We start from the raw sequence: 14964 nt of genomic DNA on the forward strand, positions 1-14964 counted from the left end.
GACATGCGGTACGGCAGCTCGCCTGTCTGCTGGCCTCTTTCCCGGCTCTGCTCTTGCGGATGGTAATTGAGATGCTGAATGCGAAGCATCCAGACTCCTGAGAAGCACGGTGCTGTGTGAATGCAGAACTATTGCTATTGTGATGATGATTGACATCTGCGCACACACTGGAGTTCTCTCTAAGTGGAGTGCAGTGTGTAATCTAACTCCCCACCACGTAGAGTCATAGTGAATTGGTGGTCCCAGTCTGGTGTTGAGAATGTGGGTGCCTAGAGTGAGGATGGCTTCAGAGTTCCCGAGCTGAGGTGTCCTTCTCCTGCCCTCCTTCCTGGGGAGCCGATGCACTGGCCACACCCCCCGTCACTCCCCTCTCTTCTCTCAGGATAATACTCGGATCTCCTCGGCTGGCTGCCTTGGGGAGCTGTGTGCCTTTCTGACCGAAGAGGAGCTCAGCACTGTCCTTCAGCAGTGCTTGCTGGGTAGGTCACTGCACAGGCCTGGTGGAGAGGCCTGGGACACTTGTCTCCTCCCACTTGAAGGATCTTGGGGCCCTGGACTACCCTTGTCCTTAGGCGTCCAGCTGCTAAAGCAGACTGGGGTGTCTGTTGCTCCTGTAGCCACAAGCCAGGAGCAGCTGCGGGAACTGCCATGAAAGCAGGGATTTCTGGTCCCCGAGGCTGCACCCTGGTCTCAGTGGGGGGTAAGCCCCTGGGTCTTAGGATGGGAGTGTATTGTAAAGTGCAAGTTCATGCCAGTTGTGTCCCTCTGTCCAGCTGACGTATCTGGTATTGACTGGATGGTTCGGCATGGCCGGAGCCTGGCGCTCTCTGTGGCTGTGAACGTGGCTCCCAGCAGGCTCTGTGCAGGCAAACACAGCAATGAGGTTCAGGACATGATCCTCAGCAACGCCGTGGCAGACAGGGTAAGGCCCAGTCCCTCCTCCCCTGACCCTCCATTGCCATTCCTCACTAGCCCTGTCCAGAGGGGCGTGTCCAGAGGGTTCCAGATCCTGGGTTCCACTGTGGCTGGTTAACTTGGATACTGAGTGAATGAGTCCTTTGGGTTAGAGGATGTCGAAGGCCCCTCTTGGTGAGAAGATCTCTGATCCTTGTTCCGGGGAACCATTGACTTGGTTCTGCTCTGCCCCCTGGCAGATGTTTAAATGAGAGCTGAGGAGGAGCTGTTGGTGAGGGCTCATCCAGGATAAGATGGGTGTCGAGGGGCCTGCAGTTCCCCGGGGGCAGGACGCTTACCTGGTTCTGCTGCTTCAAGGCAGCTTGGGGTGGCTCTACCCTGTGTATCTCCTGCTGTTCTCCACAGATCCCCATTGCTGTGAGTGGGATTCGGGGCATGGGCTTCCTCATGAAATACCACATCGAGACAGGAGGTGGACAGTTGCCACCCAGACTCTCCAGCCTACTCATTAAGGTGAGTGGGGACAGTTGATGAGGAGCCCCAGGACCAGATCACACTGGAGTGAGTTCTCAGTGATGGTGTCCAGGAGCTTTGGACCCCTAGGAATAGATGGCAGAGTGTTTCTGTGTGCATTTTTCTCAGGCTGTATATTCAGTGTTTGGTCAGATTCTTAGACCTGTGACTCTGAATCAAGGTAAGAACCACTTTTTCAACAGATAGAGTGGCGCACGCCTTTAATCCCAGCACTTAGGAGACAGATGGATCTTTGAGTTCGAGACCAGCCTGGTCTACAGAGCAAGTTCCAGGACAGCCAGGGCTACACAGAGAATCCCTGTCTCAAAACAAAACAAACCTTTGTTTTTTAGCAGCAAGTGGGAGAGGTGCATGCGGTCCGGAGGTCAGAGGGCACTTACAGGAGTTGGTTCTCTCTTCCCGTGTAGGTCCAGAGGGTCCAGTCGTGTAGTCAGGTGTGGCAGCAGTTGCCTTTACCAGCTGAGCATCTCACTGGTTCCCAAGACAGGGTGTCACCATGCAGCCTTAGCTGGCCCAGTCTACAGATTCAAGGAGGCCTGCCTCTGCCTCCCCTGTGCTGAGATTAAAGGCACGTGCCTCCGTGCCTGGGGATTGAATTGAATTCTCATAATCTCCTTGCCTGTCTCCCTCCCTTAGCTGGCAGGCACTTAGCAGTGTGACTGCTAGGTAGGTCCCAGGCTGTAATCAAGATAGCTGGGAGCCTGATGTGGTGGCACATGCCTGTAATCCTAGCACTTGGGAGTCAGAGGCAGGAGGATTGTGGACTTATGCTATCCTGGGCTACAAGTGAGTGAGAGAAGGGAGTGGGTGAAGGCGCCAAGTGATCTGACAGCGGGGCTCTCCCTGCCCGACAGCTCCCGCCTCAGACATACTGTGCACAGAGGTCAGAGCCAGAGCAGCATCTTAGTCGGATGGGGCCATGCTGGAAACCCTGTGCACAGCCCGAGGCTGAGTAAGGAGGTTCCACAAAGGAGCCACCGTCCTCTGGAGATGCCTGTCCCACTTGTGAGAGTTTAGAAAGGACCTGATTGGATGGGATGCCTGTGTCCCGGTCCGCAGCCTGCATTTACTGAGGGCCTGCGGGGTTTGACTGAAGGAGTGGCAGTGAGCAAGGGAGGCAGCTCCCTGGAGGTGAAGGGTGAGGGGAGCGATCATGTCAGAGAGGAACTCAGGGCGAGCACATCCCAGACAGTGTGGCCAGCAATAACCAAAGCCTGGCAGGAAGGAATGGAACCTGTGTGAGGAAGGGAGAACCTCATGTGGGCCAGGAGCTGTGAGCCAAGAGGCTGGCAACACTAGATGAGCGGGGAAGGAAGACACCCTGTCACCTGCCAAGGGAGGGGACCTTGTCACACTTACTTTTGAGGCGGGAACAGTGGGTCGAGAGAGAATGCCCCTCCTGGACATCTGGGCTTTTCTGAGAAGCAGACTGGATGTATCTGTCCTCTGGGTTCCCCTCACAGTGTCTGCAGAACCCTTCCAGTGACATCAGGCTGGTTGCCGAGAAGATGATCTGGTGGGCAAATAAAGAGCCCCGGCCGCCCCTGGAGCCGCAGGCCATCAAGCCCATCCTGAAGGCTCTTCTTGACAACACCAAGGACAAGAACACTGTAGTGAGGGCCTACAGCGACCAGGCCATCGTGAACCTGCTCAAGATGAGGCAGGGCGAGGAGCTGCTTCAGGTGGGGGTCGGCAGCACACTCTGGGCACTTGTCCCGCTGTCCTGTGTACAGAGGTACCAAAGCCTCGTCCTCTGCCATGTGTGCATTGGGTATCGGGGCAGATGGAGACTTGGGTGCCTGGAAGGGACATAGATCCTTCATTTTTCCCACTTAGTTCAGCCGCAAATCAGTTCTCCTTTATGGAGCCCAGGTACATGCCAGAAGCCTGGCGGGGCCGCCCCATCTGCGCCCCAAGCCGTGCCCTTTGCCCTCCGCAGCAGCCTGTGTCCCCAGCTTAGGAAAGGCACGAGGAGACATTTTCTGAGTTGTCTCTGGTCCATCCAGATTCTGCCCTGGTGGCTCAGCCTCGGCTCGGCACCCACCCATGGCTGTGTTCTCACCGTCTCCTCCTCATCTTCCCCGCAGTCGCTCTCCAAGATCCTGGACGCGGCCAGCTTGGAGGCCCTAAATGAGTGTAACCGGAGGTCGCTGAAGAAGCTGGCCAGCCAGGCCGACTCCACGGAGCAGGTGGACGACACCATCCTGACGTGACAGGCCAGGTCCTCTGCAGAAACTCCGCTCCACATCTTTGTTCACTGTTTTCATTTTTGAAAATACGTTTATTCCAAGGGGGAGCTCAGGAGATGGTGTTCCCAGAAAGTATTTTAGTATATCAGCCGATCAGAGCCAAAGCCTTAAATCAAACCCACACACAACTGAAAATTGCCTCCTCCATCTCTTGCCCTTGTCTTTGGAGAAGAGAAAGAAGAGCACACGCATAAACCTCAGCGTGGCAGCTAAGGGGCCCAGCCTGGCCCGGCTCGGCCCGGAGGCACAAGCCCAGACCCCTCTTCTGCGCTGGAGCTCCCAGGGTCTGCCCAGGTCTGAGTGGGCACAGCTTCAGAGCTCTGCTGGCTGCTGCGTCTGGGCTTTCTCTGCAGCCTGATTGGATCTGACTTGTCTGGAGAAGGTGATGCTCATCCACCTCCTCAGTTCTAGGTCTGGGGGGTGTAGGCCATCGAAGGAGGAGTGTTTAATAAAGGCTTTGATTTCATCTTGAAAGAAGCAGGCTTTATGTTGTCATCTTTGAGACAAGTTCTCTCTCTGTGTAGTCCAGGCTGGCCTTGAACTCAGAGATCTACTGGCCTCTGCCTCCCAGTGCTGGGATCAAAGGTGTGTATCACGCCAGGCAAGAATTAGATTGTTTATAATCTCCAAACACCCATTAGATGTGAAGCTTTCTGCATCAAGAACAAGGGACGTTTTCCTGCTCTTGTTGGAAGTGTGAGCCTCGCTCTGGTTTTCATCCCTGCCCTGCCGTCAGAACTTCATCCCCCGGCTTCTCTGCCCAGGCTCAGCACACAGCCAGGCCTGAGATCTCCCGCAGTGTGGGGAAGCCAGGGGCTGAATGACTGCTTCCCAACTCTGTCCTGGTGGGAAGGCGGTGGGGACAGTGGTCCCCTCTGTGGAGCCATGTTCCTACGGCCCAGGGACATGCAACAGGGAACCAGAGCTGCAGCTTAGTATCTGCCTCGTTTATGAATGACTTCCTTCCTCCTAATTCCTAGAAGGTTGTGACACACCCCCCAGTGCAGCAAGCTTCATGGTCCCAGTGTGAAATAAACCTTTATCAAAATTGCTGGCCAGTGCTGGCCTTGGGCCAGTGGTGACTTAGTTCTATAATCCCAGCACTTAGGCAGGAGAACTTGGGGTGGGGCTGGGGTGTCATCCTCAGTTAAGTAGTTAAGGCTAGCCTGGCTACATCAGAACATGTCGTAGAAAAAACTAAAGTTAAAAAGGCCAGTGTCTGGCTGAGTAGTGGTGGCGCACGCCTGTAATTCCAGCACTATGGAGGCAGAGGCAGGTGGATCTCTGTGAGTTCGAGGCCAGCCTGGTCTACAGAGTGAGTTCCAGGATAGCCAGGGCCACACAGAAAAACTCTGTCTCAAAAAACAACAACAAAAGATCAATATCACTAACAGTAGCAGAGGTCGAAAGTGGGCTTTTGACTGCATCGATTTGTGAGAAAAAATGACCTCTAAGATGTGTCTGGTAGAATCCTTGATTTCTGAGCATCATATGTCTGGGACTTCTGATTTCACAGCAGACCCGGTGTCATCTGGCTGGGGGTAACTGTAGAATCCTAGGGCTGGAAGGGACCTTGAGAGGTCAGCTGAGTCAGTCCCCATAGTCAAGCAGCCAGTGGTTTCAGCTTTTGGTAGCCATGGCAACCGGGATTCAGATGGTCCAGTGTCCTCCCAGCTGCCTAGGGCATCTGTCAACCAAGCTGTCTGCGTGTGTGCTCACCTCTCCCAGGCAGTGTGGTTAGGTGCTCAGCCCCGAAGCCCAGAAGCCTCTTCCAGGCAGCGGGCTGTCCTCAGTGTTTCCTCTACCAGCTTAGGTTACATCCACCCCAACCTGATGTGCAGAGGGTGGGGGACACCCAGTAAGCAGAATCCGAAGGAAAAACAGCTTCCAGTTCCAGAAACCGGAGGAGGATGAGCACTGTGTTCAGAATAGACGTCTGGAGGTTGTCACAGACGTGACTCAAGGCTCTTGGAGCACGCTGAATTGCATTTCTCTGGTGTGCTGGGCTAGGCGGGTGAGAGCTGTCAGGAAGTCCAGTGGCCGAGGACTGTCACAGCAGTGGGCAGGCTGGAAGGACCCGTCTGAAGGCACAGCAGCCCTGGAAACAGCCCAGGCAAGCCCTGGAGGAAGTGGAGCTTCGCTCCCTTAGAGTAAAAAAGGATTTGTCCCAGTGGCTGGCAGCTGCTTGGTGTCTGACAAAGCACTGGAGCTCACCGTACCCAGTTCCTCATTTGTAGAATGAGGAATTTGGAAACACTCAAAATGTTCTCAGCTCCCCTTTAGGTGGTAGCATAATTGTGCTACTCAACATTTATTTGAAGCATTCTATAAACTAGGGTCTCTTGATTTTAGATTGTGTGTGTGTGTGTGTGTGTGTGTGTGTGTGTGTGTGTGTGTGTGTGTGTTGCCTATATACATGCCTACACACTACACACATTTCTGGTATCCACAGAGGTCAGAAGATGACATCAGGTCCCCTGGACCGGAGTTAGGATGGAAGTTAACAGCTATGTGAGTGCTGAGAAGCCAGCCAGGGTCCTCTGGAAGAGCAGCCAGTGTGATTAACCCTTAACGGCTAAACCACCTCTCCAGCCCCTTGCTACTGTTTTCTGGAGGAGGAAATTGTGGCTCAGTGGCCACATGCCCAGCATTATGTGGCTCAGAAATGGTAGTGCCGTCCTCTCACATTGTGGTGGGCCAGGCTTCAGCATTTTTACTCTTCAAAGAAAGCAATGCTTCCAGAACTTTCCTGTTCTGGCACTCACAGGAAATGGGGCAGTGGAAGATCCTGGGTAAAAGCATGAGCCAGGTCTGGATGACTGGCCCAGGGCTCCACCCACCCCAGGTTTCTCAGCTTATGGAGCTGCAATCTGACCAATTTCTCACCTCATTTGCAGGGTACTGGCTGGGAAAGTCTTTAGAGAGGCAGGGTCCTCAAATCAGTGACAAAATGCTGTAAACTTGATCACAAAGAGGTAATTGTCTAAACCAAGTGTTCCCAACCCTTGAACTTGGAGCCTCAGAAATTGGTGTCAAGATCTGTGGGATGGATCTTATGATATGGCTGAGACACTCCTAAGATCAGCCTTGCAAGTTAAGTCTTCTCTACAACTGGGCAGTGGTGGTACATGCCTTTAATCCCAGCACTTGGGAGGCTAAGGCAGGTGGATATCTGGGAGTTCAAGGCCAACCTGGTCTACAAAGTGAGTTCCAGAACAGCCAGAGTTACACAGAGAAACTGTCTTGAAAAACCAAAAGAAGAAGAAGAAGGAGAAGGAGGAGAAGGAGGAGAAGGAGAAGAAGAAGGAGAAGGAGAAGGAGAAAAGGAGGAGGAGAAGGAGAAGAAGAAGAAGAAGAAGAAGGAGGAGGAGGAGGAGGAGGAGGAGGAGGAGGAGGAGGAGGAGAAGAAGAAGAAGAAGAAGAAGAAGAAGGAGGAGTCTTCTCTACAGGGCTCATAAGCCCAAGAAGCAGGGCTTTGCAGAGACTTAGATTTGGTCTTTGGAGGTATTTATTTACCTGATGGATTTTGAAACAAGGTAGGCATTTGGAAATGCTTGTGGGTTTTTTGTCGTTTTGTTTGTGTGTATTTGTTTTGGGTTTTTTTTTTGGGGGGGGTGTACTTCAAGACAGGGTTTCTCTGTGTAACTGAACTGGAACTTGTTCGGTAGACCAGGCTGGCCTCAAACTCAGACATCTGCCTGTCTTTGCCTCCTGAGTGCTGGGATTAAAGGCCTGTGCCGCCGCCGCCACCACCACCACCACCACCACCACCACCACCACCACCACCACCCTGTGTTTTTGTTTTTGTTTTTGTTTTTTTTTAAGATTTATTATGTATACAATGTTCTGCCTACATGTATGCCTGCCGGCCAGAAGAGAACACCAGATCTCATTATTGATGGTTGTGAGCCACCATGTGGTTGCTGGGAATTGAACTCAGGACCTCTGGAAGAGCAGTCGGTGCTCTTAACCTCTGAGCCATCTCTCCAGCCCCGTGTTTTGTTTTTTTTTTTTTTTTTTTTTTTGGTTTTTCGAGACAGGGTTTCTCTGTGTAGCTTTGCGCCTTTCCTGGAGCTCACTTGGTAGACCAGGCTGGCCTCGAACTCACAGAGATCCGCCTGGCTCTGCCTCCCAAGTGCTGGGATTAAAGGCGTGCGCCACCACCGCCCGGCTCCGTGTTTTGTTTTTTAAGGTAGGGCCTCTCTGTCCTGAACTCGCTCTGTAGACCAGGCTGGCCTCAAACTCAAATCTCTGCCTGCCTCTGCCTCCCGAGAGCTGGAATTCACGGAGTGCACCAGCACACCCAGCCAGGATTGCTTTAAGTATAGTTCTGTGAAGCTGTTCCAAGTTGCTTCAAGTTTTTCTAAAACAGCAACAAGTTGTAATATAGTATATGTTATAGTAGTGTCCCCAAACTCAGGGGCCTGGGGCAGAAGTGCTATAAATTCAAGCTCATCTGAACTGTGAGTAAGATTCCATCTTTAAAAAAAAAGGGAGGGGGATTTTATTTTTGTTGTGGAGTATGTATAGACATGTGTCTATATGCAGGTACAGGTGTGTGTGCTTATGTGCACATGTATGGAAGCCACACACAGTGTTTTCCTAGATTGTTCTCTATGTTATTTTTTTGAGACAGGGTCCTGTCATTGAAGCTGGAGTTCTTTGATCCAGCTGGACACCAGGGATCTGCCTGCCTCCACTTCCCCAGCACGGGGAATGTAGCCATAAGCTGCCACACCTAGGGAAGCTTATGTTTGGGTGGCAGGCACTTTACCGACAGTTCTCAGAACCCTAGACGTTAGTTTTTTTGCTGTGCTGGAGGCATAACATGGGGCTAGGCCAGGCTGCCCCCCAGGCCCCGGACCAGTCTAAAAGGACTAGCTGTAACACGTTCTAATGTGATATTTTGTTTGCGCTCTAATAGGATTTGCACTACATTCTAACTACTACAACTATAACTAGTCCTGACAGTGAAGGAGATGCTCCACGGTTTGGTGTCTCGGAGATCCAGGGCTTTGCAGTCAGCTTCCAACCCTCCCTGTCCTGACATCCAGCTCTCTAACAGATGTGGGGTGTGGCCACCACAGGTTGTCCACAGTGATGATAATGGTGTGCTCTGCACAAAGCTAGGCACACAGGTTCTTCTCATGTGGACAGTGTGAGAGACTCGGGGAGAGGGCCAGTGTGGTGGTTTGAATAAAAATAGCCCCATAGGCTCATAGATTTGGATGCTTGGCCACCAGGGAGAGGCGCTACTTGAGAAGGCTTAGGAGGTGTGGCCTTGGAGGAGGTGTGTCACTGGGAGTGGGCTTTAAGGCCTCAAGGGCCCAAGTCAGGCCCAGTTGCAGCAGGCCACAAGAATATATTACAGAGATTCAGCTGTATATTAAAGCGATACCTAGAAAAGGCAAGGAGTGTTTCTAGAGAAAGCCATTTATCAAGGAATATTTGGTGTTATTCAGCTTTTAATATGTATCAGCTGCCTTCTGCTATGAAATTCTTGTGTGCCCATATACTACGAGGCCATTGGCAAACAGTTAAGCTCCTCAGACCTACTGCTGATCCACTAGGTAACACCCCTGCAGCGCCTAGGAGATGGGTGGACTGTAGATGCATAGCTTTGTTTCTTGTGCAGATGAAGTGCAGACCATCCTCTTCCTTCAGACCTAGTAGCACTGCAGAGCTATTGACTCAGGACAACAGGGCTTTTTGCAGAACCAGGTGCAGTAAAGACTGGAGCAGCATTCCTGGAGGCAGAGCTGCCTGTGGCTGGGGAGAAGAGAAGGAGCAGAGTTTCTCAGAGCCGGGGGTAAGGAGCAAGGAAGGAAAGATGGAGGATGAAGGAACAGAGGACGGAGATGAGGTCGAAAGCACAGGAGCTCTGTCAGGACTATGACGGGCAGGCCCAGTAGGCACAGAGAGGAGCTGAGTGTGAGGACGGGGTTGAAGCTGTGTAGACAGAATTTTGTCTTAGAGAAATAAAGTAACGGAGGAAAAGAGCATGGTGTATATGGATTCCTTTCCCTCAGATAACCCCGCGCCAGATGTAGTGTCTTCCCCAGGACCCTGGGAGGGATTTTCTCAGGGCAGGCCCTTGGGAAAATCCCGTTACCCAGTGTCTCTCTTCTGCTCTGGATGTAGAACTCTTAGCTACTTCTCCAGCACCACGTCTGCCTGCATGCCGCCATGCTCGTGACACCTTGCCATGACAATGGACTAAGCCTCTGAAACTGTAAGCAAGTCCCAAGTAAATGTTTTTTTGAGTTCTGTGGTCATGGTGTCTTCATAGCAACAGAACACTAAGACACCGGTCATGGTGCCAGGTGGGACACAAGGTGAGCATAGTGTTTTCTCAATGCGCCTTCAGTTTCTTGACCCCATAGTTTGAAAAGCTGTTAAGATTTATTTGGAAGACATGATTGTAATGGCGATGACTGCCTTTGCCAGTACATGGCAGGAAGGGATTGGCCACCAGTCACTCCCCATATAGCACAGCACTCCTTATTTAGGAAGAGTAGAGCCGAGGTGCCCATGGGAAGGAGGTCTCTAAGGTTCTGATGGCAGAATTGGGGTAGGGGGAGAAACCTATATTTCTTGATTCTCTAGTCACCAAGCCCCAGTGCCATTCAACAAAAAATAATCTGGAAAGTGATTTGAACAGAAGTGCCAGGGTTTGTGTATGGCTCTGGAATGACTAGGTTCCGCCTTGCAGAAGAGGGAGAATTCTGTGTGCTTCCCTGGGTGGTTCTGAGTCCTGTTAGGGGGGCTCCCCTGCCTTCAGAGGGGAAGGGAGTCTACCATGTTCAAGCCTAGGAAGAAAGTGCTGGTTCAAGGGTGTGTCAGGAGGATTTCTGAGACACTGATAACTGAGTGTTCCAGACTGAGTCCCCATACCCTGTCTAGTGTGGATTCTCTCGAGATGGTTAACAGAACAACCAATATGTGGAAGTCTCCCAACAGTGCCTTACTCCCCTGAGAGAGCTACACTCGATCCTTCCTACCACTTAAGATTCCCACCCCAAAGGGAGGTGGGCGGCCGGGGCATGGTGACATGCACCACATCCTTTCTCAAACAGCTTGGCCTCGGGACCCATTTACACCCCAAAATTATCAAAGACTCCATATCAAACAACCCATTCCAAAGAATGTATCTTGCCTGTAGACGCTTGCATTCTAGAAACCACAACAAAAATATTCGTTAGGAAATAGTTAGCCAGGCGGTGGTAGAATATGGGTTCCAGGACAGCCAGAGCTCCACAGAGAAACCCTCTCTTGAAAACACATAAAATAACAATAACTAGAAGGAACCAGCACAGCCCGGTGACGTAGCTCACTCAGTTGGTCGAGTGCTTGCCTAATGTGCAGGAAGCCCCTGGATCTAGCTGCAGTACCACAGAAAGCTGGCGTGGGTTTCCGTGTTCACTTCCACGGTCTTGCATGAACACAGTCTATGGCCCTCGAACTTACCCGGATATCACGGCTCCGTCCAGGCCTCTCCTGTGCTGACCCGGAGAGCACTGCTGACGTTGAGGATCCACCCTCCTTCCCTCCTGATCACCACTCAGCAGCTCTTCGCCCTGGGATGTAATCATCCTCTGCCCTCTGCTTACCACCTGCTTTCTGCTCACTGCCAAACTCGAACAGAGACCTGCCACCCCGAGCGAGCGAGCTTCCGTGGCCCCCAGCCCCTTCTCCGATACACTTCTCTCTTCTGACCCACAGCCCATTCTCCCAAACGGTGTGCAAGGAGGTTTTTGAATTTTGCTTGCTGCTAAATTTCTGGCTGCTAGACCAGTGCCAGGCATAAAGTAGGCCCCCAATAATTGTGTTTTTAACTTAAAAATTAAAAAAAATATTATTTCTTTTAGAAAATATGCACGAGTGTATGTCTTTGTGCCTGGTGCCTGTAGAGGGCGACCGTTCTCCTGGACTGGAGTTAGAGACATTGTTAGTTGCTATGTGGGTACTGGGGACCAAACCTGGTCCTCTGCAAGAGCAACTGGCTCTAAACTACTGGGCGTCTCTCCAGACCCCACTGATTGTTGAATTATTGACTTGCTTCCCCCACCATGAAGATGTGGGTGGTGTTTTGCTTCCAGGTGCATCTAGCAAGCACACCCCATATTTATTGAATTAATGAATGAATCAATCGCAATCGACTGAATTTGTTGCATGAATCCAGTTGCCAGGTGAGGTGATGTTTTAAAAGCAGCTTTGTCTGGCTGTCACTGTTTGCCATGTTGATTGGTTGGTATCTGCCCCTCCTGTTCGTCACATGTTTCCAGCCCGGCAGCTCTCTATCTGGCTGCTGCCACCGTGGGTCTGCAGTGTAGACAGTCTGTGGTGCTGCTCTGCTGGGAGACTCATGCAGCTCCTGAGGTAGAAGCAGCTGCAGGGCTCCTCTAGCCACAGCTCAGGACTCCTGAGATGAGGTTTCCAGCCGCAGGCAGTCCTGATCAGGTTGGAGGTGTACACACAACACAGTACACGTGCTTAGAGACGAGAGCTCTCACTGATGTAGCTGAGTGAACGTGAGGCGGCGTTTTCAGAGAATGTGCTTGGAGACTCATTTTGGGGTTCCAAGGGTATATCCTCAGGGAATTCCCTCCCCAAGCCAAAACTGATGATTCTCACAGGTTCAGACAGCTGCTAACTACAGCTGACATTCAAAGCCCACCTCTGTTCTGGTGCCACCATGAATCTTTATGCTGGGATCTTTCCCGTCACTCTTTCTAACAGGGGCGGTTTGTCTCTTCTGACGTCTAGGTGGAGATCTGATGGCTGCTCTGTCTTCTGTACTCTGTCATTCATTTTTAATTCCTCATGAATGTATCTCAGCTCTGCTGAGTCTGCAAAGTTTTGGAGGGAAAAAGTTTAATATCCTTTACAACATGGGGTATATAAATAGGAAGGAACCATTCAATAGTTACAGAATAAACGGAGGAATTTACACCTGTTGGATTCTAGATTGACACCTGGGGCAAAACTGGGAATCTCATCTCCTGTGGCCAGTTCTGCTTTACATCCCTGGCGTGTCCAGCAGCCACATGATCAGGCTGCAGCCTAGGAAATTCTTAAAGTCTAGAATAGGAAACAGCTTTAGGATGAACAAGTCCCTGCAGTATGACGGATTAGCATCGGTGGCCACATAGCCTTGCATCTACAATAGTCTGTGAGGAAACAGGCTGAGACAGGGCTACATGGTTTGTCCAAAAGCATTGCGGGGTGGGGGGGTGGGAGGGCTGGGGGTGGACTTCGAAACGGTAACCCTCCTGACCTGGGAGCAGATATGCAGATGTGATCCACTGCCTCACAGGCTGGGGAGACACCAGGTGCTTATCTTAAGTCTAACCTAAGACCTTTTTTTTTTTTTGTTTTGTTTTTTTTTGTTTTTTCATGACAGGGTTTCACTGTGTGGCCCTGGCTGTCCTGGATCTCGCTCTGTAGAACAGGCTGGCCTCGAACTCACAGAGATCCACCTGCCTCTGCCTCCTAAGTGCTGGGATTAAAGGCTTGAGCCACCACTCAAAACTTTTTTTGAGGTTTTTATTTTTTTGTGTATGAATGTTAGTCTGAATGTGTCTATATACCATGTGTCTGCAGTGCCTGCCAAGGCTGGAAGATGACAGATCTTGAGACTGGAGTTACAGACGGCTGTGAGCCACCACGTGGGTGCTGAGGATTTAGTCAGGGTCCTCTGGAAGAACAGCCGGTGCCCCCTAACTGCTGAAGCATCTCTCCGGCCCTTCCGTCTATTTCTTAAAACTGCTGGTCAAAGGGATGGCATTAACTTGCCCAGACCCAGAAGTTTCAAGAACACATACCACGGCACCTCTCCTCAGCCTGTTCCTTCTGATTCCAGACTTGTGCTCATCTGACATGACCCCGCTTGCTTCTGGAAAAACAGTTCAAGGCTTGCACCAGCCACTGACTCCATGTGCTGTTCAAGGGCTTGCCTGCAACACCTTGAATAGCAAAAAATTATGAACTGCGTGAATCTACTAGCAGCAGTGGTTAAGGAACAGTAAAACCATCAGATGGAGCACCAGGACGGACGGACAGACGGGAGGCAGTTAAATGACCGATAGATGTGTACTGTGCATGCGTACTTAAACACACGTAGAAATTAGTGGGGAAGTAGGTCTCCATTCAACTATTAAGTTTTTCTTTTTTTTTCTTTTTTGGTTTTTTGCCTGTCCTGGATCTCGCTCTGTAGACCAGGCTGGCCTCGAACTCACAGAGATCCACCTGCCTCTGCCTCCCGAGTGCTGGGGTTACAGGCGTGCACCACCACCGCCCGGCAACTATTAAGTATTTCTTGCTGTCCAAGAAACCTTAATGTGTTACTATGAGGAGCGGTTCAGAAGGAAAAACTAATCTGGACTTGGAATTCAGTAAGCATCTGTCCTTTTTTTTTTTTTTTTAAACACTGGCACTGCTTTTTATGGGGAAAGATTAGGAGATTGAAAGAACAGCAGTTTCCCAACAGGAGCCTGACTGGAAAGGTGGTATGACGCACGACAAGGGGGCCGGGAGTGGAGCTCAGCTCGCAGAGGGCTCGCGTAGCATTGTGTGGAAGCCCTGGGTTCGAGTCTCCGCACCACATAAAACTGGACTCGGGAGGTACAGGTAGGAGGGTCAGAAGTTCAGGGATATCCTCGGCTACTCGGTGAGTCTGGGGCCACCCTGGGCTACTTGAGAACCTGCTGGGGAAAGCCAAAAAGACACAGAGACGGAGCAATCGGCGCCAGCCTGCAGTGAGGACGGCGGTGGCAGCGCCCTGGGAAGGGCAGGTGGGCATCCACCCAAACTGGAAAAACCTGAGGCTGCCGCTGAACTGCGCACGGCTGAGTTCCGGCGCCCCGGGGCTCCTTCGGCCACCACGGGGAAACCGAGGCCGAGGGAGCGGCCGCGCGCACGCACGCGCGCGCGCGCAGGCGACCAGGGTGCGTCCCGTACGGATCCGAATCCGGAACCGCTACCCGTTCGGCCAAGGAGCGTCGGGTTCCCGGGCTCCCGGGGGCTCGGAGGCGACGTCCGCCCAGCGCTGACCTCAGGGACGCGGCTCCGCCGCCGTCGCCTCCCTTCCGCCGAGCCAGCGGAACCGCTCACTCCGCGGGGCCGCGGCCGCCCGGGGACTCCGCCGGGGCGCAGGCGCACTGCGCGTGCGTGAAGAGGGCGCGGCCGGCCGGGGCTGCGGCTGCGCAGAGGCGGAGCCCTAGCCGCCGCGCCTGCGCAGTGGTGGGGCGGGGCGGGAAGGAGGGAG

At 52.2% G+C, this 14964-nt stretch overlaps 1 protein-coding gene and 1 long non-coding RNA gene across 2 annotated transcripts in view; one reads left to right on the top strand and one right to left on the bottom strand.

Annotated features, from left to right (window-relative positions):
* Positions 1–4175, top strand: part of Gcn1 (GCN1 activator of EIF2AK4) — a 61247-nt gene extending 57072 nt beyond the window's left edge. Inside the window, exons 54-58 of the mRNA XM_006970823.4 lie at positions 383–479; positions 774–922; positions 1321–1428; positions 2913–3131; positions 3537–4175. Of these exons, the coding sequence (XP_006970885.1) occupies positions 383–479; positions 774–922; positions 1321–1428; positions 2913–3131; positions 3537–3662 (699 nt within the window). The 3' untranslated portion in view covers positions 3663–4175. The remainder of the gene's footprint in view (positions 1–382; positions 480–773; positions 923–1320; positions 1429–2912; positions 3132–3536) is intronic.
* Positions 4176–11774: 7599 nt separating this feature from the next.
* LOC143270461 (uncharacterized) lies at positions 11775–14962 on the bottom strand. The gene is made up of 2 exons (XR_013047621.1): positions 13523–14962; positions 11775–12547 (listed from the first exon to the last, which is right to left on the bottom strand). It is a non-coding gene; the product is annotated as an uncharacterized LOC143270461 (long non-coding RNA).
* Between the last annotated feature and the right edge of the window lie 2 nt (positions 14963–14964).

The sequence above is a fragment of the Peromyscus maniculatus genome, chromosome 23 (assembly GCF_049852395.1).
Source record: "Peromyscus maniculatus bairdii isolate BWxNUB_F1_BW_parent chromosome 23, HU_Pman_BW_mat_3.1, whole genome shotgun sequence".
Taxonomy (NCBI): domain Eukaryota; kingdom Metazoa; phylum Chordata; class Mammalia; order Rodentia; family Cricetidae; genus Peromyscus; species Peromyscus maniculatus.